General features: G+C 35.5%; 1 protein-coding gene across 5 annotated transcripts in view; it reads right to left on the bottom strand.

The window, feature by feature from the left end:
- NEXN (nexilin F-actin binding protein) overlaps nucleotides 1–24,162 on the bottom strand; it is a 269,027-nt gene that overhangs the window by 241,510 nt on the left and 3,355 nt on the right. For 2 of the 5 annotated variants that reach the window (XM_063298166.1, XM_063298162.1), the window contains exons 2-11: nucleotides 17,748–17,832; nucleotides 16,312–16,503; nucleotides 16,089–16,167; nucleotides 13,848–13,996; nucleotides 9,458–9,502; nucleotides 6,112–6,309; nucleotides 5,751–5,930; nucleotides 4,771–4,959; nucleotides 3,729–3,926; nucleotides 1,608–1,829 (exon numbers count right to left, since the gene is read on the bottom strand). In XM_063298166.1, coding sequence (XP_063154236.1) covers nucleotides 1,608–1,829; nucleotides 3,729–3,926; nucleotides 4,771–4,959; nucleotides 5,751–5,930; nucleotides 6,112–6,309; nucleotides 9,458–9,502; nucleotides 13,848–13,996; nucleotides 16,089–16,167; nucleotides 16,312–16,503; nucleotides 17,748–17,774 — 1,479 coding nt within the window. In that variant the 5' untranslated portion in view covers nucleotides 17,775–17,832. The remainder of the gene's footprint in view (nucleotides 1–1,607; nucleotides 1,830–3,728; nucleotides 3,927–4,770; nucleotides 4,960–5,750; nucleotides 5,931–6,111; nucleotides 6,310–9,457; nucleotides 9,503–13,847; nucleotides 13,997–16,088; nucleotides 16,168–16,311; nucleotides 16,504–17,747; nucleotides 17,833–24,162) is intronic. The other 3 variants (XM_063298164.1, XM_063298163.1, XM_063298165.1) reach the window with 3 other exon arrangements.

Here is a 24,162-nt window from a genome sequence, read left to right as displayed (position 1 = left end):
CTTAAACATGAGCAGAAAAGGTTCAGATTTCATGAAGTCCCCTGGATGACTCTGACCCAATCATTTTTTTTCCTCAGCCCAATATATTTCACAGGGTTGTTCTGAGAGAGAGATAAATGCAAGAACAGACTGTCGTATATATCACCCTGAATACCCAGAAAAAAGCAGTGAGGCATCTAAAATGATTTTTAAGATAATAATGGGAAAAGCAAATTAAGCCACCAAAAACTTTAAATGTCAAACCAGAACTTGGAATTGTACCTGGAAACTGACAGGTAATCAGTGCAGCTGAAATAACTACAACTTTTATTTTTTTTATTTTCCCAGAATAGAGTTCCCTGCTGAACTCTATTCATTGTAGGCTTGGAAAACTTCAAGCATAGCTTGACAGAGCATACGTTAGGTTATTTAACCAAGATATTCAAGTGTATGGATAACCCTGGAAAGCTTCACATATTTCAAGTGATTAAGTTGATAAAGCTGCTGAAACTAGAACAATTCAGCTTAAGCTCTTATGTATAAAATAATTGAACCAGCATTGGTACTACCAGATTTTAGAGCTATTTCTTCAAAGGCACTGCAATTCCATCTAGCATTGGGTATATATTCAAACACATCATAACCATCATCCTTAACAAGAGAATCTATGTCTACTTCCAATTCACTGGTTCTATTCCTTATATGTACAGTAGCTGAACTTTATTCCTCATGATGAGTTTCATTTTGAAAGTTTCTAGAATAAATTTTTGTATTTGTTAAATGTGTATCCTGCGCAGCTATCATATGGTACCCAAGAAGTTTGTTGTTGTTTTTGCCCATTTTTTTTCAAAGTCACAGGCACTTTTGTTTTTACAGATTTTCTAAGTGTATGAGATTATCTGTGGGATCTTTATTCAACTTTTCATGTAGTTTTGAGTACTTAAGACTGATGCTAGGCTAACATACACATGTACAAATCAAATTGAATTGCAATTACATGCAACTATTAACTTGTAACTGCTAGTAGATTCATATGTGTATTTCCATTTAAAAAGATGGTTAGTATTTGTAGATTTGAATCTATTCTCTATATTGTAGATATTAGCTAAAATATAGAGAATACTATTGGTATCACACTTTTCAGTTAACTAGAAAGGTTGATACCAATTGAACAAATATAAGATGAAACTAGCCAAATGTATGGGGTTTAAAGGATTATCATGGATTGTCATGATGCAGATCCAGAATCCTGTTTCCTTGATAGATAGCAGTTTGCTATCATTTTCCTTTGAATAGCTCATATTGGTATGCAGTATTTAAACCTGGTACCATGTGCAGCATTCCCAGGTCTTTCAGCTAATAAATCTCATCACTGCCATTGTTTCATGGGGTTCAGTTATAAAAATATGGAAACCATGTGATACATTATCTATGCAAACAGTACTTCAGAAGTCAACAGTTTTTGTGGTAGCCATATCTGTGTTCTGAGATGCTAACACATGACAATGACCAAATTATAAAAGGTCTTAAAATTATACTGGGAAGCCTCCAGTACCCAGATAGTAACTGACTGATTAAACGATGGCCCACAAATTATTTCTCTATATACATCAAAAAAATTAGCATACCTCATGAAATTTCTCTGCTTCCCTTTCTTTTATTTCTTGATCTATAGCTCTCCTCCTTGCTCTCTCTTCTTCAATTTTTTTTTGTGTTTCTTCCTCAGATAATTGCCCAATTTTTTCAAATTTTTTCTTTAAGTTCTTTGGTTGAATTGTACCACTTCTTTTTAACTTTATTAGCTCCTCATATTCCCTGCTTAGCTCAAAGGTTTCACATTCCTCCTCCTCCTATTAGAAAAAAAATGTTCAAAATTATCAGTTGAACAAAAAATACCTGAACAAAATGCAATTAAAAATAATAGACACATAGAAATAATAGACACACAAAGTTAAACCACAGACCATTCAAAAGAGATAATACTGTTTACATTGTGTACACTTACATTTATTTGCAACTGTAGGTTTTAGCAAAATTCATATAAAATTACAACAATCCATATCAGTTAAATACATCCTCTCTAGTATTAACAGCACTATTTGCTAACATCCGCTTTTGTATCTTCCTTGCGGCCATTGCAAACAATGCAACTTGTTTAGTTACATGTTCATCAACATCAGTCAACAGAAAAAAAAATTTCTTCTAAACAAGCATGATTCAATTGGATTAACAAAGGCATGATGAATCTAGCTCTAGGTTCCTGACATAATTTGCAAAATAGTAAGTAATGGCTCATGTCTGCCACCTGTGAGTTATTAGAAGTGCATAACGGTGTATAATTAGTATTCCTTTATATCTTCTATCCCAATAGGCTGTTGGCATTGTTTGAAAACTAAGTTCTGTAAAAGCTGGTCTCGGGGAATGGAATGTAAGAGACTGTAAGTAATATGACAGTCCTTGTCTATCTTTAAAAGATCAATACCATTTGGCCAACTTAAGCTTGCATACCTGCTCTCTATCTTGTCTAAAATCTTTAAAAAATAAATAGTCCCTCAATAGTGTATGGTAATTTATGTATAGTCAACAGTTCCTGATCAGTTCCTGACCTAGCAATAATTGTGAAAATAGTTTTAGACAGAAATTCATCAATCTGTTACTGTTAAATTGTTCGTGGAGGCATTGTTTTGCCAAATAAGTATTGGGCATGAGGACTCGTTTCCTATAATATAAGATTACTGCTTCCTTTTCGCTTATATTGATTGATGGAAGGCACACTTCTAATCTCAACTTTGCTGCTGGTATACATGGGGGTAAGGCTGAAATTGATCTTATGAATTTATCCACTTCTAATTCTTCTAGTTTACTGAAACCCCAAATTGGGGCCCCATATATCAACTGTGAGATTGTTTTCCCCTGGAAGTTTTTAAGGGCAGGCTGTACTAACCGTCCTCCTTTTCAGTAGAAGAAGGAGCAAATGACTCTCACTGATCTCATGGCCATTGTCCTTGCTGATGCTACATGTGTTTTCCAGATAGTGTTTCAGTAAATTGGATACCCAAATACTTAAATGTCCTCACTTGTTCTATCTCCTTAACATCTAGTGTCCATCTATGTCTCTCTGGATTTTTAGCAAATACTACTACCTTGGTGTTGGAAAAATTTATCCGTAAAGATTCTTTCCTAGAGTCAAAGGAGACAATAAAAAAGGTAGGAAGGAAACAAAAAGACGAGAACACATCCTCTCCAGCAGCCAGCACTCAGATAAGCAGGGATTAATACCAGGCAAACAATCAAGCAGAAAACAATACTCTAAGCAAGTAACTACCAAGGAGAAAACCACACCCCCACCAACACTGGCAGGGCAAGCTGCTGTATATAAACGGAGCAAACCCCACACTCTCTAGCACTGATCTTTATTAGCTTTGTTTTTAGAAAACCATTTTGTTGTTTTGGAGTGTTCACTTAGAGTGGCTGCAAGAGAAGGACCGAATTTGGTTTGAAATGAAATGCGTTCCACTTTAGAATCAGGAGGGATTTTTTTTTATCCCAGCTTAGTTTAGAATTTACATTTTGAAAAGACTAGTTAGGTAATGAAACATCCAAGCAAACAGCCAAGCTCAGAGAGCACCAGGGACTCCACAATTAAAAATAGTTAACTATAAAAGTTATATAGCTTATAAATTTAAAATAAATTTGTTAGCCAAGTCTATCTAGAAGGAGGTAAATATCTCACAACATAAAACACAGACCTCTCCCATTTCTTGTCTGAGCTGTTCATATTCCTGCTTTTCCTGTTCCAGTTTTTGTCGGCGTTCTTCTTCTGTGCGTCTTTTTTCTTCTTCCATTTTTTGTCTCAGTAACTCTTCAAAATTAATTTCCAGTTTTCCAGGTGTCAGAGATTCTTGAGATACAGTTTTGGACATTAGTGAAAGTTCATCATCTGGCCCCTGTTGGAAATAATCTGGCTTATTAATAATAGATTCAGTATAAATATTAATTTATAAATTACATACTGACAATTATATGGACAAATACTTTTATCTTTTTAATGCTTTGGTCATAAAATTTGAGAGTTTGGATTATCATAATATGAAATACCACTGTGAAAAAGTCTACATGATCAGCTTCTTCACTCAAACTGTTAAACAAATCAGGAAATCTTTATTGTTTCCCACTTTGTCTCAACTGAGAACTAAAAATTGGCATTTTTGAGTTATAATTTGCTTTCTGTTTTGTTTTTTTTAATTGACTTCCTCCTTTATTTTGCTATGTTATGGTTTTTAAAACTATAAATGACTTTGAGGATCTTTCTGGCCCAAAAAATGACCTAGAAATAACTGAATAGGTAAGTTTAGAGTACGAGAGTGTTTCAGTTAAGTTGATTTTTTTATGTTTAGTCTTGCCAGCCTTGATGCTTCAGCAGGTTGAAAACTAAATATCAGTTAATATTAGTCATCATGATTACAGGCTGCCCTAAAAGATTTGAGAATTCTCCAAACCACACACACAAAAAAATGTGTATGGAGGAGAACGTGTGTGAAAATTATTTAATCCTCTCCCCAAGGGAAAACTCCACAGGATCCTTGATTCACAGAGAAATAAGTCTGGCTCTAGTTCTTTTGGCTTAAGTTGGGAATTTGTTTTGGGTTTTTTGTTTTTGTTTTGTTTTCATGTTTACAATTTTGTGTTAAACCATTTGTGTAATGCCACTAAGGGCTGATGTTGAATCTAGTATGAATCTAGCAAATATGAGCAGTTAAAGCTAACTAGAATAGCTAAATGGTTATGTACCATGCTTTTTCTTGCTTCAGCAAATGCTTTTTTCTCCTCTTCTATACGCCTTCGGGCCTCTTCCTCTGTTCTTCTTTTTTCTTCCTCTTGTCTTTGTCTTTCTATTTCCTCAAATGTCAGTCTCAGTTTTCCAGGACGGAACTCCTTGACAGAATTTTCAGCTTCTTTATCTTCATCCTCTTCATTTATCTTGGGGGCAAGAACATATTTTAGAGAAGCTTTTGAAAGAATGTTCAAATATGCCATTAATTTTGAAAATGCCAAGCTCATCTGTGATGTGGTATGTGTGCCAGATTTCTTCAACAATTAACTCTGAAAATAATGGTAGCTAAATTTAATTCCAATTTATGAAGTCTGTTAGCAGCACAATACGTATTGTAAAACAGTATTATAATGACAAAATACAGTGTTAACAAAATGTATATGATAGTATTTACTATTCCCCAAAGTAAAAGAACAGCAGTATGCCAAAATGTGTTAAACAAATTGTAGGTTACAAATATTTTGATAGTTGTATCTAAAAACCTTAGTATTAAAAAAAAAAAAGTTGGATTCTGCTTTCTCCATTCAGCAAGAAAATGATGCCTTTTGCTTATAGCAACTTTGATCCAGCAAAGGTATTCCACCAAAAGATAGAGATCCCATCCCAGAATATCTGGGAAGAACTGCTCAAAAGAGTACAAGATGCTTCTGGAAAATGGTAGAAATCAGCAAAAATCCCCTTCTCTCTTCAGTCAGCAGGACCATCCTCTGTAAAGATTCTACTTAGGAGATTCTCCAGCTACCAGGAACAACAGCAGCAACAACAACAAATAATTTTGGCCTCCATATGTGGAGGAGGAAGAGGAGGAAAAGTGGTAAATCCTCCCAAATGGGGTAAATCCTGCATTATGAACTAATAAAATAATCTTGCAACATCCAGCCTATATATTTTTTTAAAAACTGGCTTTATATGTTCAAACATATCCCTACATGCTTACCATTTGTTGTCTTGCTTCCTCATAGGCACGTTTTTCCTCTTCCAAACGTAGCCTTGCCTCCTCTTCTGCTTGCTTCTTCCCTTTCTCTTGCCTTTCTCTTTCCAATTCTTCAAATGTTAATTTAATTTTACCAGGAGAGGGAGATTCTTTCCTTTCATTATCGAAGTTGTCCTCTTCATCCTATACAGAAAGTTCATTTCTCAAATTTACACACTTACGATACACATGCCTAAAACTCAATTTTCTCCATAGTTCTGCACTTTCTTGGAAGAAAGTTTCCCTTTATTCACGGAGGAGGGCCTATTTCTAAATAAACATGCTTTTGAGATCATGCAACAGTTTTACATGCCAATTAGCTTACCACATCTGGTGAGAAATATTTGACTTCCCTTAGAGCTTCCTTTTCCTGCTCATATCTTAATCGTTTTTCTTCTTCAAGCTTTCGTCTTTCTTGTTCTTCTCTTTCCCTCTCTCGGTCCTCAAAACTTATTTTCATCCTTCCAGGTGATTTGCTAGGTTTTACAGGAACTACTGTCACTAGCAGTGATTCATCACCTTCCTGTTGTTAAAAACAAATATTGCCATGAACATCTGAATAGCCTAGTTACCAATGCCTGTGATAATTTGCTTTCCATATAATGTTCACTTTTTTGAAGAGTGAGTGGACAAAATCTGTGGCTGCATAGAAATTCCAGTAATGAATAACTTTTCGATAACCAGACATCAGAGGAAGATGTTCTTCCCATGTAGAAATTTGCAACATGTACAATTTAACTCAGACAATCCTTTCTGTGATAGGAACAGTTTCTTTCCTTCACAGAAAGGTTATCAATCCAGGAGAAATTCCCCTTCCCCCCTACAGTTCCTTGTGTCCCCAGAAAACTGCTCCAACGTGTTAAGAGACTCCAGAAATGGTCACAGCAATGCAGAAGGGAGTATCAACAAAAATTAGTCTCTTCTGTTTTCTAGAACACACGTGATCTATATGAAACTAAAGTCCTGATAGCAACTTTTTATAGTGGGCTGAAAGGCAGAGGAATTTGACTAAAAGATACCCAGTAAATTAATGGAAGAGGTGAGATTCAAACTTCAGACTCTAGATCAATCTAACAGTATTATATCAACGAGTCTCTACTATACTGAATATTGAAAATATTATATAATATGCCTTGCTCATTTGGAAAACAAGAATCATAATTATTTCAGTCCTAAAGGATTATGTTGTATACAAGAAATAATTTTTATTTAAAATTTACGCTCTTTTTTCCAATGTTGAGCTCATTAAAAAAAAATCTGAAAAATATTGAACATGTAATTTGGCATTCAGATTACTTGATCAAGCCATCTTAAATGCAGATTTAACTGTACTATTACAAGCGTTAAAAACAGAGCTAAATCCAAAATATTTTGAACTATGCACCTCAATTTAAAAAATAACCAGTGCCTATCCACAAGTTTTAAATCAAATATATGCTTTTAAACACATTAAAATAATCTACATAAATGCCATATTAATTAGATAGTATCTAATAAGGTTACTCCAATCACTTTAACTGATGTGGCGCACATGTAGAATTATACCACAATATGGAGAAGTACATGTTACACCAATATACTGCCAGAACTTCATCATACTTGGTACTAAAAATTCCTATTACAATATCATTGCTTAGGAGAAAAAATCATCCAACAGTCCTTCAGAGTGTTATGCAAAACACTACTACCAATTTAACCTTTCTTTTTGCCATCTCGACTCTAAAATCTCTCTTCCCTGCAAACAAAACAAAAGCCATATTACGTTGTTTCATAAACCCATTCTGATGCCTCATAAAAGGCATGGAAAAATCTTGTGTTGGATCCCCTTTTCAGCTACTACGCAGAGAAACTTGCTTTCTGTATAATGACTAGATGACTGTAAGCATACGGAAGTTCCATCATCCAATACAGAATCATGGTAAAGTATCTTAAAATGTTAGACTCTTTTAATCGAAATACTGTGCAAACATTTCTGCTTTACACTATTAAGATCAAATTATATATGTTTTTGGATACCTAAAACACTTCAACACAGCTATGTTTAAGTACCCCAAAATATATATAAATAATTTAATCAGTAATTATTTATCTAAACTGAAATGCAATGTGTCATTTATTTCAAATTATGTTACGCTATAATATCTGCAATCATAACAAAAAACTTATTTCAAATTTAAAGATAAATACAAAGTCAACATTGTTAGTTTTATATTCCATATATATTCTTTATAACATGTAGCTCAAAATGTCCTAAAACATCCCCCACCCAAGCATTTACTAGAATCTAAATTTTAGTGATTAAAATAGTAGACAATTACTTGAATTATCTTACATTTTAAAAGACACTGTTAAAGGCAAATTTTAATGTAAGGATTTCAAGAATTGTTGAAATTCAATTTTTAATATCAAAAATTTCAGTTAAAGAAATTCCTAGAATATGTACTTAAGTACATAAGTACTAAAGTAATCTAACTTTGGCTGACTTAATTAAAGACTTATGACTTGAATATCATTTGGCTATGAAAAAAATTAAAAGTTGTTTGAAATAACAGTTAATTATATTCATAATTAATTACTATAAGTAATTAGGTTAAGCATGTGTGAAACAGTGGGTGTGACATTGAATCAATGCTATTAAGAGATGGCTAACACAGCTGTATGATCTGAATTGGTAAATGGTCTGTAATACATGGCAAATGAGAATTATGTCATGTATGTATATTCCAGCTAATGCTAGAATCAAGATAGTGTTATCTAAAGAATAACACTCTAATCCCTTATAATGTGACTAATAGTATCACATTAATACAAGCATGAAGTCTAATACTGCTTTTCACTGACCACAGTTCAGTCATTCATCTGTCTTATGTTTAGACATAAATGATGTGTCTGTAAGGTACAGTGGTACATGAGTGTGTGGCTGGGATCATATATTGTACTTAGCCATTATTTGCTCTAGTTTGCTAAAGAAGCTAGAATTGGTTGGATTCACACATTATTCTGAGGCATAAGCTATGATTTACAAACTACAGTGGGCGGCTTCACACAACGTGCTATGTCAAAACCCTGCAAACCACATTACATTATTGAGGTATTCACCCAGTTAGTGAATGGTGGATATATAAATGAGTGAGAGATCACCTAAAGTCATGTTTGCTTAATTTTAGTTTAGTGAATTGATTGACATTTTGAACTTGGACCCATTATGGCCTAGTTCAATATGTGACATAGCTAAATGTGACTTATTCAACAAGCCACAGTAAAACTTAGCTTAGTATGAGATGTCTATGAATAAGTGTGTGTACTGCACCTGGTCCAGCAATCTGTATGGCACTTACTGTCAAAAAGCTGCCCACATATAGCTAAACCACATGGCAAAATTCAGTCAGAAGGTATAAAGAAGGTAACATCAGTCAGAAAACAGATTTGGTAAAACAATATACAAGTGTTACCAACTAATGACAGAGAACCAATAAAGGTCATTTTATAAAGCTGAAATAAAATCAGGCTAGAAGTTATATTTATCTTAGCTTGAAAACACTGTGTTAATTGTGATCTTGTGCCTTTCCCAAAATTTTACCTGACAGAGTGCTTTTGAGCATAGCCATTATTAAGGTAATTACAGTGATTCAGAAATAGGTGAATGTTGCATTGTAAAGAAGTCTGATTACCTCTGATGCCGACTCAGTTCCCGAATTGTTTAACTGTTCATCAATCTATTAAATAAGAATTTTACACAATAATGTTACTTTTGTTCTTTTCCCTTTCCCTTTCAAAAAACATAAAATATTCTGTAATCCGATAAAGCAGTTTTCAAAGTGTGACACTGAAGTGCTAATATAATGTACTTCTGCTTTCAATAAATACATCTGATGTATGTTTATTTACTTATTTATTTTATCAATTTGTATGTAACTCATGCTTTCAGAGAAAACTCAACAAGAAGATAATATTGTCGTTTCCCCTACTTCCATAAAGCAGAAAATGGAACAGCCTGTGACTTACCAAGCTGAACAGAGTCCACCAGCTTTGGACTGTGGGCCCATTTCTTTTATTACCAGGCAAGTGGCAAAAACAGAAGACTGGCAAGTCCCCGATGCGGAGGTCCCTGAACTTTCTTGACTCATGGCACCCCTAGCGATTCTCTGACTCTGTACCAGGGTGCTCTTGTGAGTTTGCTGCAGTGCCCCAAGATGCTGCAGTGCACAGTTTGGGACCAGTGGTGCTGATGAATTTTCATAACAGCTTCTGGACTTTGAAAATCACACACTGCCGAAACTTGATAACGAGTGAACTGGTTACATTTATTGCAAAGAAAGTATCCCTGCTCTTCCTGTCCCTGTGATTTGAAAATCCCTCATTGACCAGGAAAGTGTGGTATGGGATATTTTTTTGTTCACGGATCTGTAATATATCCCAGATTTTCCTTTGGAAATTAATATCTAGCCAACCCCTTAGCCTATTTTTTAAAACCCTTCCTGTACTTCATTTTGTTAGGACTCCACCAGCCAGTGAGTTCCAATGCTGTGGTGTGAGCTCAGATATGGGCACAGATATATGCATGTTATCTAAACTGAGCCACGTGTAAAATGAGTTGGATTTGGTCTTACTCTCTTATTGTGACAGTCTGTTCTTCATCCTAATGTATTGCATCCTGCTGAATATCTTTTTTGATTGTGGTAGATCTAAATCCAGTAAAGTATTCTTTCAAAAAAGAAACTAATATGTGATTTCACTGGCAACTATGTGCTGTGCATTAAAGATGAATCTTGATGACGTTCTTGGCTATATCACCAAAATTTGGAATCTCTTAAAACGTTAATAATTATACACTTGGGGGACATGAAGGCTAAAAGAATGATCATTCTGCACTGATTTGTCTAATGTGATCTGATTTGTGACAATGGGCTGTTGATATGTGTACTTTGTCAACATTTGAATTAGTTCTCTGACTTTTGGCAAAAGAGAAAAAAACTCTTAAGCAATATGGTCAATTTTTTGGAACTTTTATTTCTAACGTAATTTTCTAGGCCTTTTTTAGTTTTAATTTGTATTACTATTAATTTTGGAGTTATGTTTTAATACTATTATGTTCATCTACTCTTTTCTGTTAATTAGTTTAGCATAATTAGTTCATATTAATTTTATAAATTAATGTAAAACCATCCTCATATGACCTCTGTCTTTAAAATGAACTATCCTAGGTTTTAATTAGCAACAACTATGTGCTATTCTCATAAAACTACCACTGAATTATACAACTGTTGATTAGCTTCATTATGTGTACAGCATCATTATGTGCACAGTAATGATATTAAAAACTATTCAATTTAGTTATGGTCTACTCTACAACAATGAACACAAAGTACACTATAAAACAAGTACCTTCCAAGAACAGAAACTTCGTTATAGCATATACAGAGTCATGAAAAAGTTCTTCTGAAATACTATAGCAGCATTTCTCACAAGTCCAAATGATTTAAATTTAATGCAGTATCTTCCCAGTTTTATGCAGTAACTGCATCCTTAGCAATGCTACTACCAGAAGTATGAAGGGTTGCTTGCTAAAACTTCATAAGGTTGGAGCATTTCCATGGCTGCTTAGGAGCCTCTAATTATACAATTAGACAATTGTATGCCAATAGGGCTATCCTGCTAGAAGAACCTGTCTATTATTTGTTGCAAGAAACATTCAATGCACATATTATACAGGCAGCCTGAAAATGACTTAGTGCACCAATACGACAAGGCTTTCATCCTGATACGGGATATTGAAATATCTAATGCTATCTAATGTCTAGCCAAGTATATATGACCCCAGACACAATAATTATTCTCAATATAAACATTAGGTTATAACAACTGTAATCATTTTGGTATATTTTATCCCATGATTTTTAAAAAAGAAATTTTAGTACAAAACCTTAACCTCAGAACTGTCTTTCAACTGAGAGGTTGTTAATTTTTTAAATTCCAAATGACTTTAATAATTGCAGAGATACTCCAAATACAATTTTCATTCATACTATTATGTTTTCCCTCTTAAAGTCTGTATGCCAACAGAAAGCATGGTTCTTTTTTCTTCCAAGCAAACCAAAAATATCTGACATCGTTTTTCTCAATGTCTGGATTCACATTTGCATTAAATCATGTTTGTTTAACTATGGTTTATTGAATCAGCCATAATCAGCTGGATTCAGTATTGCAAAACTCGAATCGCATTATGTTTTAGAATAATATATAAACCCAATCTATGTCTCTCTCTGGTAATTTTCAAAACCAGGAAACCTTGCTTTTATTCTTCCAACATTCAATTTTAGATATTTTGCTTAGTAATATTGAATATTATTTTCTGTCTCTGATAGCATTAAGTGCTGTATCTTACCATGTTGAGAGGTATACAATTGGTTACATTAATTAATTACCAGGTTTATGTTTCTACTAATCTATCATACAGTAGTTGGCATTCTGTTGAGAACACAGTAGCATTAGGAGCCTGATCTTTATGTTCTAGCCTTAAAGAGAATTTTTATAAAATGATGTATTGTTGTATTTGTCACCAGAGAAATTGTCTAGAATGTATAAAGGTACTTTGAATCTTTGCTGGAAATGTGAACAACATGAAGGGACATTTTATCATGTTTGGTGGACATGTAAAAAGCCAAAAAAATTTGGATACAAATAGATATATTAATTCAGAAGATTTTAAATGTTAAAGTACAGCTGAAACCAGAGACATTTCTTTTGGGACTAATGGACAGGCAACTAGAAAAAAGTCATGGAACTTTGTTTTTATATACGACAACTGCAGCGAGACTAATATATGCTCAAAAGTAGAAAGGTTCGACACTACCCACAATGGAGGAATGGTTGGTAAAGATGATGGAACTTGCAGAGAGGGCTAAATCAATGTCCTCAATCAGAGGAAAGACAATATCTATATTTAGGGCTGACTGGAAACCCCTTATAGACTCTTTTTGCATGAAAAAGAAAAAAATGCACTTATTACTTGTGGTTTTGATGATTAGGGAAAAAAAGTAGGATAATAGAGAAAAGTGAGCTTTTTTTGGCAATCAATTTCATAATCATACTTATGTTTGCAGCAAAGGAAATTGGAAGCTTCCTCTTTCCATCTCTTTTTATCCTTTCTTTCTGCACTTTTGTTTTATCTTTTTTTCTCTGTTTCTTTGTTCTCTTTATTCTGTATTAGTTTGCATTAGTTTTTATGTTCTCTTTAAAACCTTTAATGAAGTTTATATTAAAAAAAAAAAAAAGGAATCTGATCCCAGGACCAAGATCTCAAAAAGACATTTACAAGTTTAATATTAGGTGCAACGTATCAGCCAGTTGATACTCCACAGGAAGACTGTAGCTATAATAGGCTGAAGTCACAAATGCTACAAAAATCCAATGCCCTTGAAAAAGCTGAAGGACAAACTACCCCACCCTCACACAGAAGGCTAGCTCTACTGAAACTGTGGGTGGTTAGTGATTCAAATTCAGCTTGATTAACTTTACTTTTTGGCCTAGATGAAGTCTATTTCGGATGGAGTTCTACCAACACAGCTAGCCTGTTAGAAGAGCTTATGGAAGGGTCTGTGATCTCTGAAAAAAATCTTGAACCGGTTGGAGATACCCTAGAAACAACACTAGGAGTTGCGGCTGGACTGGGTGAACTTTACTTCCACTCTTCTTCCTGAAAGAACTTCCGTGGGAGTTCAGTTCCTTCTGAAAATGAGCTATTCTATTGGCAAAAAGGACACCGAATCTAACTAGAAAAAATTGCAGGAATATATCAGATCAACAAAAGTAATTTGTCAACAACTTAACATACTAAAAAGTTACTATCACTTGCTTTCCGGATTCCAGGACCGATGAATAGGGAAAGAGACCACGTTATAACTAAGTGCTAAACGTATTTATACACTGATATTTTTAAAAATATTTCATATGCAACAGTATGCCCTGGTTTTGACTACAACTGAATACTACCATCCTTATTTAAACTTGCATGGCCATTTTTACAAATGAAGCATATTTTACCAAGCTTGATAAGCATACCTCATGAGCTCTTTTTGCCAGTTCCCTCTGAATTTTTCTTTTCTCTATCAAATCTTGTTCAATTCTTCGCTGCCTCTCCTCTTCCATCCTTTTCTTTTCTTCTTCTTGCCTCTGCTTTTCCATTTCTGCAAATTTTCCTTTTACAGTTCCTATGAACACACAAAACAAAAACAGAATGCTTCCAATTCACTTCTGGTGCTATTTTCTGAACAAATTCATGTAGAAAATATACAATTATTAATACTTTCTAATTTTCTGAGCTACCTGAAAAGTGGCATTTGAAGCAGTAAAGCAATAATCCAGATCTTAAAGAAGAAATTACAATGCCTAGAATAAAAATTACTTACGAAATCATAAAACTTAGGAACAAGCTACCCGTTATTTAAAATGTGAATAATTAAATAGCCCATTACTTTAGTTGATTATGTGCCATCTCCAGTGAAAGTGCACCATGATGTGATCTAGGTTGAGATTACCACATACAGGGAGAAGAAAAGCCTAATCCATACCCCAAGGTTATACCCCAAGCTGGCCCAGGGGTTTAAACTAAGATTTATTTAGCACCAAGGGCAATTTCTTCTTAAACTATAAATCCACATGATTGTGCTGGAGATTTTTCTAAGCAGAAAGAGGAAGGGAAGCATTTGGCCAGAGCTTCAGATCTGGGCTACAAAATCTCCATCAGTTACTAGATGGAAGCAAAGAGATTGCGTATCTCTCTGCTGCGATGACATAGTTATCCAGACTCTGCAACTCACATCTACAAATTAATCTCACAGTTAAGATCAGGCTATTATGAGTTTCGGTTGGAGTAAAAATTATGCAAAGGATTTGCAGAATAGGTATGTTCAGGCTATCGTAACTGATTTTATTATTGGAAGGCACCTCAAAGCTATGAGGTGGTAGAGTTTCTACAGATACATAGATGCCAGATTGTGGAGAGTTTTAAATATCAGCACTTCGAATTGGTCCTGAAACATGTAGGCAGCCAGTGGAGTTGGACTAGAGCAAAATACGTTGTACAGATAGTTCTCGCTTACCAACTACTCATTCAGTGACCATTTGAAGTTGTAACGGTGCTGAAAGAGTGGTACCTACAACCGGTCCTTGAAGTTCCAGCCGTCATACCACCCCATGGTCATGTGATCGCAATCTGGGTGCTTGGCAACCAGTTTGCACTTACGATAGTCGCAGTGCCCCACGGTCATGTGATCACAATTTGCAACCTTCCCTGCCAGCTTCTCACAAGCAAACTCAATGGGGAAACTGGCAGAGAAGGTTGCAAGTCTCTTGGGTAAGTCTCCCCACCCGGAACCAACCACCTCCAGGTCTGAAATCAATCGTGTGTGCCGCTCCGGCCACCAGCACACCCCCACCCAGCAGCAGCCACCCTGGGCCCGAAAACACTTGTTCCACTGCAACCACCTGGGCACCGTCCCCCACTTGTCACCAGCCAGCCCCAGGCCTGAAATCACTTGCGGGCACTGCTGCAGCCACCCACGCACCCTCCCCCACCTGGCAGCAGCCATTTACTTGCCTGCTAGCCTGCTTGCGAGCTACCTGGGACTTGCAACTTCCAGCTGGCTTCCCAACTGACTGGTTGTTGGAAGCTGGCAGGAAGTTGCAATGAGGTCCTTGCTTAACAACCTCCAATTCTTGCTTAACGAAGGCAACAGTGACTGCCAGGATTGCTAATGCTAAGCGATGCAGTCACATGACGTCACACTTTACAACTGCATCATTAGCAACAGAAATTCTGACCCCAATTACTGTTGTTAAACGAGGACTACCTGTATCTTTCTCTTGTCAGCAGGGAAGTTGCAACATTCTATGCCTGCTATAGTAATCAAATGAAAAACACCCTCGAGGATTAGGTGGCTCCAGACTGGTAGTTAGAAGCACTGGGCCAGAAGCCAAGAGACGATGAGTTCTAATCCTGCTTTAGGCATGGAAGCCATCTGGATGACCCTGAGTCAGTCATTATCATTTAGTCTTAAAAGGTGGCAATAGCAAGAGTAACTTACCATTATCTGTCTGTCTGTCTGCCTGTCTGTCTATTCATCCAAAATATACACATTAATATATTAATAATAATATACACATCAAACAGATGGGTGGTAGGTTTTTACTTCAACATTGGTAATAGAACACTGCAGAAGCAGAATGTTTTAGGCAGTGTACAGCATGGTACTACAGCATTGATAATGGAGATCGACCCTATAAAGTTCGAATTTCTCTTACCTATCAGTTTTGGAACAAAGGCTTTCTCTTCTTTAGAGGTCTTTTCTTCTTCATCATCAGAAGCAAGAAGTTCTTTCATCTGAATAATGAATCAAAGATATTAATGTGGACAGTCTTAAAGACTCTGGTACATTTTTATATAAGATTCAAATATATCGTCTATACCAGTATTGTAGCATAACAAATAAAAGCAACAAAAACAAATAATTGCAAAGGAAATGACCTCCTGCTTTCGCCTGTTCCATTCTTTCTCTCTAATATATTGTTCTTTTCTTCTTTGCTTTTCTTCTCTTGTTCGTCTCTGATTTTTTTCTTCCCTTGTTTTCTGCATGGCTTCAAATTTATCCTTTACATCACCTTTTTGAAGTTTGGGCACATAGGACTTTTGTACAGGTTTAGATGAAGAAAGCAGAATCTTAGTGAAGATGTAGAAAAGGCAAAGATCAGGAAAAGGTGGTAGAAGCAGATGAAGATACATTGCACAGTGCGTTAGAGACATAGATGCATACTGTATCTGGCTATTCCATTTTATGAAGGCAGCATTATGCAAATGAAAGATAAGCAGTAAGAAATAGTGGACAAAAGAAATTGAAGTCAGATTAAAAAAAAAGAGTAAAGTTGCCTAAAGCTAGTTTTACCAACATTGTTTGCTATATTTCTCCATAGGGTTCTCTTGCAAACCATGCTTGCTTCCCCCATTTCCATACACTGCTTCATACATTACCTTCGATTCTTTAAACTTCTTACCTCTCTCTTTTAGAGGATCTCATCTCCATCCAACGTTCAGTAAACATTCATTCCTCACACAGACCTCACACTACCCACTAACTGTTAACAGCATTTGTACATTTTCATACATTTTCCAAACATTCTGACCAGGTCCATTAACTCATTGACTTGCTCTAGTATTTTACCATTTATGTATAACTCGCAATTTTTCACTCAATCTTCCCTATCAAATCTAACTTAGTCTTCAACGATTATTAGATCAGTTCTCTTTGTTGCATCATATAGTCTAATATTCACTGCAAATCATTCAAATTCACAGCCAACAACACAAAGTTGACTTCATACAGAAATATACACACATTCACGGCCCCAGTCAACACCTGTAAAGTTACCACAAGCATTCCATATACCTTTGTCTATAAATACATTAAACCCAAGCAAGATACCCTTGCCTTTCTTCTGCTCAGTGCTGAACCATTTATTAAGGATTCTATTTATTCTCATGCATGCTTTACTTCCATCATATATTCTTTTACTGCATTCAGCAACTAGCCTTCAGTTTCATATTTTGGCAAAACATTCCACAATTCCAGCATCTTTGCTTATATATTTTCTCTAAATCAACAAAATGCCTTTGAACATAGCATTCAGGTTTGTTACCAATAATCAAATACATATTAAGAATTGAACTAAAATTAAATATAATTAATATTTGTGTGGACAAATTATACACTAGTAAGGCATCATTTAAAAAAAACCCTACTAGTTAAAACATTACACTTTAATTTTTTAAAAATCTGTCTGCATAAACATGTCATTATCTTTCAGTAATGTTGTGAATTGTAATTGAAGCCTCTTTATACTATTTTCAGATTATAGAGAAACACCAAAATTCATTACAAGTACTTTCCTTTTGGATCTCATACATACCTCTGTCTTCTGTGCGATGTCAGTCATGATTGCTTTCTGTAATCCAGCAAGAAATGTATGCAAAAATGTCCGTTTTCAGTTTTACCTTTACAAGACATAAACATAAACATAAACATAAACATAAACATAAACATATACATATACATATACATATATATATATATATATATATATATATATATATATTCTAATAACTTAAAGAATGAAAGAATGTTGTAAACCCTCAGAAGTCTTGCTAGGATGCAGTGTCCTATAAGTACAGTTAATACATCAGTGGCTTGAATTAGAGATAAGGCTACCATATATGGGCTGCAAAAACTTCCAGCAACTTAGGATGGTTTACAATTTAAAAAATTAAAAAAGATAAAAGATCATAAGCGGCCCAAAGACAAACATGTACAGTAAACCAAACCAATCCATCCATCAGGGGACCAACCATCACCCTGCCCCAAAGCCTGGGAGAATAGCCAGGTCTTTCACAGTTTCCTGAATGCCACTGGGGAAGCCATCTAGATCTCTGGAAGGATCTCATTCCAAAGGGATGACACAGAAGGCACACCTCCTGGGTCCCTCTAGAATCCTTAGTGACCTGGAATAAAATTTAAAACAAAATTGAGAATGTAGATTTGATGTAGCCCTAAATGCATTTTAGGAATTATAACATACTGCTGACTCATATTCAGTTTGTGATTAGCTACAAACTCTAGGAATTTTTTTCACACATATGATTACCAAACTATGTTTTCATCACCCTATATTTTGCATTATTTTTCTTTTTTTAAAGTAAGAACTTTGCATTTAGTCATGTTATATTTCACTGTATTGTTTTTAGCCCACTTCTTTATCCTATCAAGATTATTTGGAATTTATTTCTGCCTTCTGCTCCATCCAGTTTTGAGTCATCTGCTAATATGATGAGCATTCCCTCCATTTCCTCAGCCAAGTAATTAATTAATGTGTTGGGTAATAGGGACCAAATCCTGTAGCAACTCACTTTATATATCATTCCAACCTGATGAGGAATTATACTCTTTGAGTACTTGATCTACCTAAAGAACATGCCATCTAACCTATATTTAAATGACTTGTTAATCAGGACATCATATATTACTTAATTAAATGCTTAGTTGAACTCAAGATATATTACATCTACAGCATTCCAATAACCTATTAAGAAAATGTAAAAAGAATAAGTCTGACAACACTTATTTTTGTCATATCCATGCTGATTTATAGTAATCACACAGTTTTCAAAAGTTTGCTCTGAGGGACTGATGTTAGACTGACTGGTCTTTACTTCCTTGGAGTCGTCTTCTCACCTTTTTTTGAGGGTAGGAATATTTGCTTTCCTCCTTTCATTTAGAACCTCACCAGTTCTCTAGGAATTCCCTTTCCATGGTTTCTGTTCCTTTTATCCTCCTATAATGAACGTTCAAACTCATTTATTTCCTATATTGTGAGCAAGAGTTTATGGATCTAAGCAAGCCATGGACTTTATGAGTTAGTATTCTTTCTGATCTTGAAACTGTTTTGTAGACTTCAGTTTAAATATTCTTTCACTTATACCTATGTTGCACATCCTTATCTGAATTTCTTACTTGTGGTTTTCCATTTCCAATCTCTCTTCTTCAAAGCTCCAGTGGCTCATTAAATTGCACTGTTAAAATCAATGTACAATTATAGAATTATACTGCTTGCCCATTTGTTTCCAAATAGAAGTGCTGATCTTTAAAATCCTTAGTGGCCTGGAATAAAATTTTAAAAGGTTTAGGGGTAAGGTCATAAGGATTTATTACTGTTTCTATAATTCAGCAAGGGTACCTCAACAAGAACTATTGGAGCCAACAGATGTTTGATGACCCCATAGATCAGGTAAACAACTTGCAGGGCACATACAGACAGAATTCTGTTACCATTTGGTAGCAAATGCCAGGAGTGGGAAAGTAAAGGAAATAATTACATTAAGCCTCCAATATGCTTAATGTATCTTAAAAAACAAAGCCTCACAAAAGTAGGGGAGGAAAACAGGCTGAAAATTCTGACCTCATCCATTGCTGATATCAGAACTTCTGTATCCCCTATGACCCACAGCAACCCCTCCAAACAAAAAGTATAGCTTCAGGTTCAAAACAACTGCCCTTCTTTGCATAGTTGGTGCAGATACTTAATCAAATAGAGCTTTTTCTGTTTACCCTCAGTCATAACACTTGATTTAAAAAAGAAAATACAATAGTCAGTCCACCTGCTGCTAGCTTGGGTTAAAGCATCCATCTTCCAAAATGTACCATGGATAGAGTTTTGTTTATTTTATTACCCTGTCCTGCATTCTTGAGGGCAGATAGTATTCATTAATATTCCTTTAACAAAAATACTATATTTATTTTTTATGTTTTATTGATGTTATTGTAATTTCTTTGTTTGATTGTTGTGAGCTGCCCAGAGTGGTTGAGAGTCAGGCAGCATACAAGTTTAATAAAATATTATTATTATTCCTCTGTTTGTCCTGTATGGCCAACCAAGTAACAAAATTAATCTATTCAGGTGCTAACAAACTTAGAAAAGCCATAAGTATACTGAATGACCAAGCATAAAACAAAGTTGGCTCCATGTTTACTTCCAAAGCTTTCTGCCAAATTTCATTTCCTTGACCAGTTTCAAATGTTTGCAGCAACTACGTAGAACGGGCAAGGCAGAAAGTAGTAAATCCCAACAACTGAACAGTTTTCTCGCTGGGAAGCCTACTGCACAATTAGACTGTGCTATCATTCCATCAGTGGCTGCAGAGTTTGGTTAATGCACTGGGAAGCATACACATACAAACATACAGACAGACAAACAAGGTATTTTGCTGGTAGAGCTTACTATAAAGGACTGAATTACACTTTTTGGTAGCTTGTAATGGTTCATATGTTTTAACGTCTACATATGGGAGAAGAGCAACGCTGAACTATGTATAACTACAGATACGACAGATGTAGTTTGGTGAAACAACAGGATATACATTTAAAATGAAATACTAGATATATAGGATTCTGTATTGCATTCAAATACACAAGTGTGCATGCTCGCAGAAAGGATCAACATGAAAAGGAAAATGTGCCAATGCTCTTCTTTCAACACAAGTGGAAACAAGAATTTCTGGCAAATATTACCAGTGTATGCAGATACTACAAACCTGAATTGCAAGTTTATAAAAAGGTAGGAATATTTCTCTAATTAGGAACCCAGCCCATTTTTCTCTCTGATTTTTTCCTTCTGCTTTAAAACCATCACTTTCTCCTTAAAGAGATTGAAGGGCCATCAGCTAGCTTTTAAAAAACTTTTTTTTAATGCTAGCACCCCACTCTATTAAGCAGATTCATCTAAATATCTGCATATTTAAACAGGTAACAGTCTGACATTTGCAAATTTATACAAGCTATTTGTCTTACCAAAATGCTTTTAAAGGGCTTTTTTGGAAAGAGGTTGAAATGTCAGAAGATTGAATTTTAAGAAACATCAGTTTCATTAACTATTTCTCCTTGATTTATTTTTGTTTACTACTACCCATTACTGATTTGGCCTGAGAGAAAACAGCATGTTTGCACAACATGCTAATCCAGCTTTAACTGACCCATGATTTACTGAACTGATCTGGGTTGTGACCTACATTGCCAGGATTCACACAACACTAAGGCAAAAATTAATCAGTCACATTTCAACTAAGTATGTTATACAATCACAGTCAAATGAAATTTATGTTTTCATTTACCCTCTAAGTTAGCATTGAAAAATCATGCCACTTTGTTTAAAATATCTACACACATGGATACTACATGTTGTTTGTTTATCTTCTATGTATGCATATTATTATGGAGCATAACCTACCTTTTGCTTTCATAAATAATATATTTTTCCAATCTAGGAAAATATTATTTTATCTATTATTAGACTGTTTGACTTGGGACTCTAAAAATAGTTTGATTTGTTCTTACAGTTGGTCTAAAGATATAGCCTTCCATGATTCATTCTGCAAGTCCACAGAACAATTTGGGGAGTGGGGGGAAGCCCTGATAATCATTGAGAGGATTCTGAGTATTAAAAAAAAATATATCCTGCAGGGCTGTGATTCTCACCTTTACTAAATGTGAGTAGTTGAAGTATGAGCACTGATTGCAACCTTTTCCTGATACGCCTAGTTGCAACCATTTCTGTCTTTAGCCTGGCCTTCTAAGAAGAGTTCATCTAGAAGAAATTGGAACACAGGCCAGAAATACATGTATCTGACTGCATCATTCCCCATCACAAGGCTAGCCCTGCTGCCAGCAGAGAGTGGGAACAGACTGGTCCTGTTCGAAAGGAGAGACAGAAGGATTATTGACATGCCTCTCTCAAGTGCCATCAGGTTTCATTCTGTTAATAGCAGCCATGGTATCACTTAGGCTGAACTGATAATTGGTCTGATTCTAGAACAAACTCATCAGAGGTATCTTATACTATGTGTGTGTGTGTGTGTATTTGTCTTTGTGCTTTAGAAACCACTTGCTCAGACTTTCCGAAAACTCACATAATCCTTAAAACTCTCAATCTGACCTCTCCATGCCTGCCTTTTCTCCATTTTTCTGCCACCAGAAAGAATACTGGTATCTTTCACTTGTATGATCTCATCATCCATCTAAGACACTGTGATTGTGGTGACTGATGGCAGTTGGATTACTAGAATCTCTCTGAATTTAAACAGACCTGTCAGTTGCTAAATCCAATTGTATTCCTTTCTTTGCTCTACACTATGATGTTTTACACAAGTGACAAAACTTTTCCTTTTTGCTATTTGCCATGGCACTTCCATTCACAACAAAACAGTGTTCTGGAATTGAGTTGAAGTCTATGGGATGAAACAAGTGAAAGCTGAACTGAAGTGAGACTTTATTGTACTTTGTACTTTATGTTTCTTTGTTGGCTCTATTGTTGTCTCTCAAAGGTCCTCCTAGACTCATGACTACTGCTGGATGACAAGTAGAGACCATGGCTAGGAGGGCCTTTGCCCAGCTGTACCTGGTATGCTACTTGAAGCCCTTCCTGGAGCAGTAGGGCCTGCCTACATTGCCTCATATCCCTATCACCACTCTCCTGAACTTCTGTGATAGATCCTCTATGGGGCTGCCTTTGAAGACCGCTTGGAAAGAGAAACAGAATACTTAGGAAGACTGGACCTCTAATAGGACTAATTGTTTAGATAGACACACTGGGAAATTTGAGAAACTGTCATCCCCAAACAGCTAATACAGTGAACAAAGCTTGTCACAAAATACTTATTTCACATAAAGCAAACTGGTAAGAATCAAAAAGAAGTAAATTGCCCCAGTCCCAATTTCTGGGAATGAATCAAGGTACAGTTCTTCCAGCTACCCACAGCCTTTACTTCTTAAGTATGTCTGAATCCAGGTGAAATCCAGAAGGAAGCAACAAAGCATCTAGGAAATAAATAAAAGCCAGTTTTGCACTGAAACTCTCTGAATATAAAATACACAAATACATAAAAGCAATTATAAATCCACAAATGTCAGCAAATCCCAAGATGAAGCCCTTCTCCAGGTAATATCTGGATACTATATTGCCTACCCTAGTACAGTAAGAATCCTCAAGGAGAATTAGAACTGGAGGTAACCCTTCCATGTCCAGAATGCATACCCTGCAACCCACTATTTGGCTAGTAGAAAGCTCGTTTGGGTCTAGCAATGCTTGAGCACAATATAGCATAGCAGAGAAGGACCTCAGTCAAGGAGAGAAGAAAACACCTCTCAAAGCTGGGAACCCATTCCATAACTATTTATTTATTTATTTCCAAAATGTAGAGGATGCCAAAGCAACTCCGGGCAGTTTACATTAAAAATAGGAACCAATAGAAAGAAAATCCAGTGCATCCAGACAAACACACTCAAACTGAAAACATAACCAACAAGTCTCCATAAACACACTATCCCTAGTCCTGGGAGAACAGCCAAGTTTGTAAAGACCTCTGGAACATCATTGGGGTGAGAGCTACATGGATGTCTGGGGGGACATCGTTCCATAGGGCAGGTGATGTGACAGAAAAGTCATAGTTCCTGGGTCCCGACAGATGGCACTGTTGATTGAAGGGACCCGAAGCACACTGACTCTGCCCGATTTTACCAGACAGGCAGAAACCATGGGAGACAGGCAATCCCCCATATAACTTCAGATAAAGAATTCTACTCTAGCACTTCTGCAATCAGAAAAAGGAACATTTTGAATTAGGCTAATTAAATTTAGTTCAACAAACCTGTGTCTATGTGTGTTTTTATTTGAATTAGCACCTGGTGCCAGACTAAGTGACATCAGAATACCCATCTGTATTTAAAAGAATATATAGTATTATTATTATTTATTATAGTTCAAGTGAATATATAACTAT

The sequence above is a fragment of the Candoia aspera genome, chromosome 3, assembly GCF_035149785.1.
Source record: "Candoia aspera isolate rCanAsp1 chromosome 3, rCanAsp1.hap2, whole genome shotgun sequence".
Classification (NCBI taxonomy): domain Eukaryota; kingdom Metazoa; phylum Chordata; class Lepidosauria; order Squamata; family Boidae; genus Candoia; species Candoia aspera.
The sequence above is the reverse complement of the archived record's forward strand: the minus strand, read 5'-3'. Positions and strand labels throughout refer to the sequence as shown.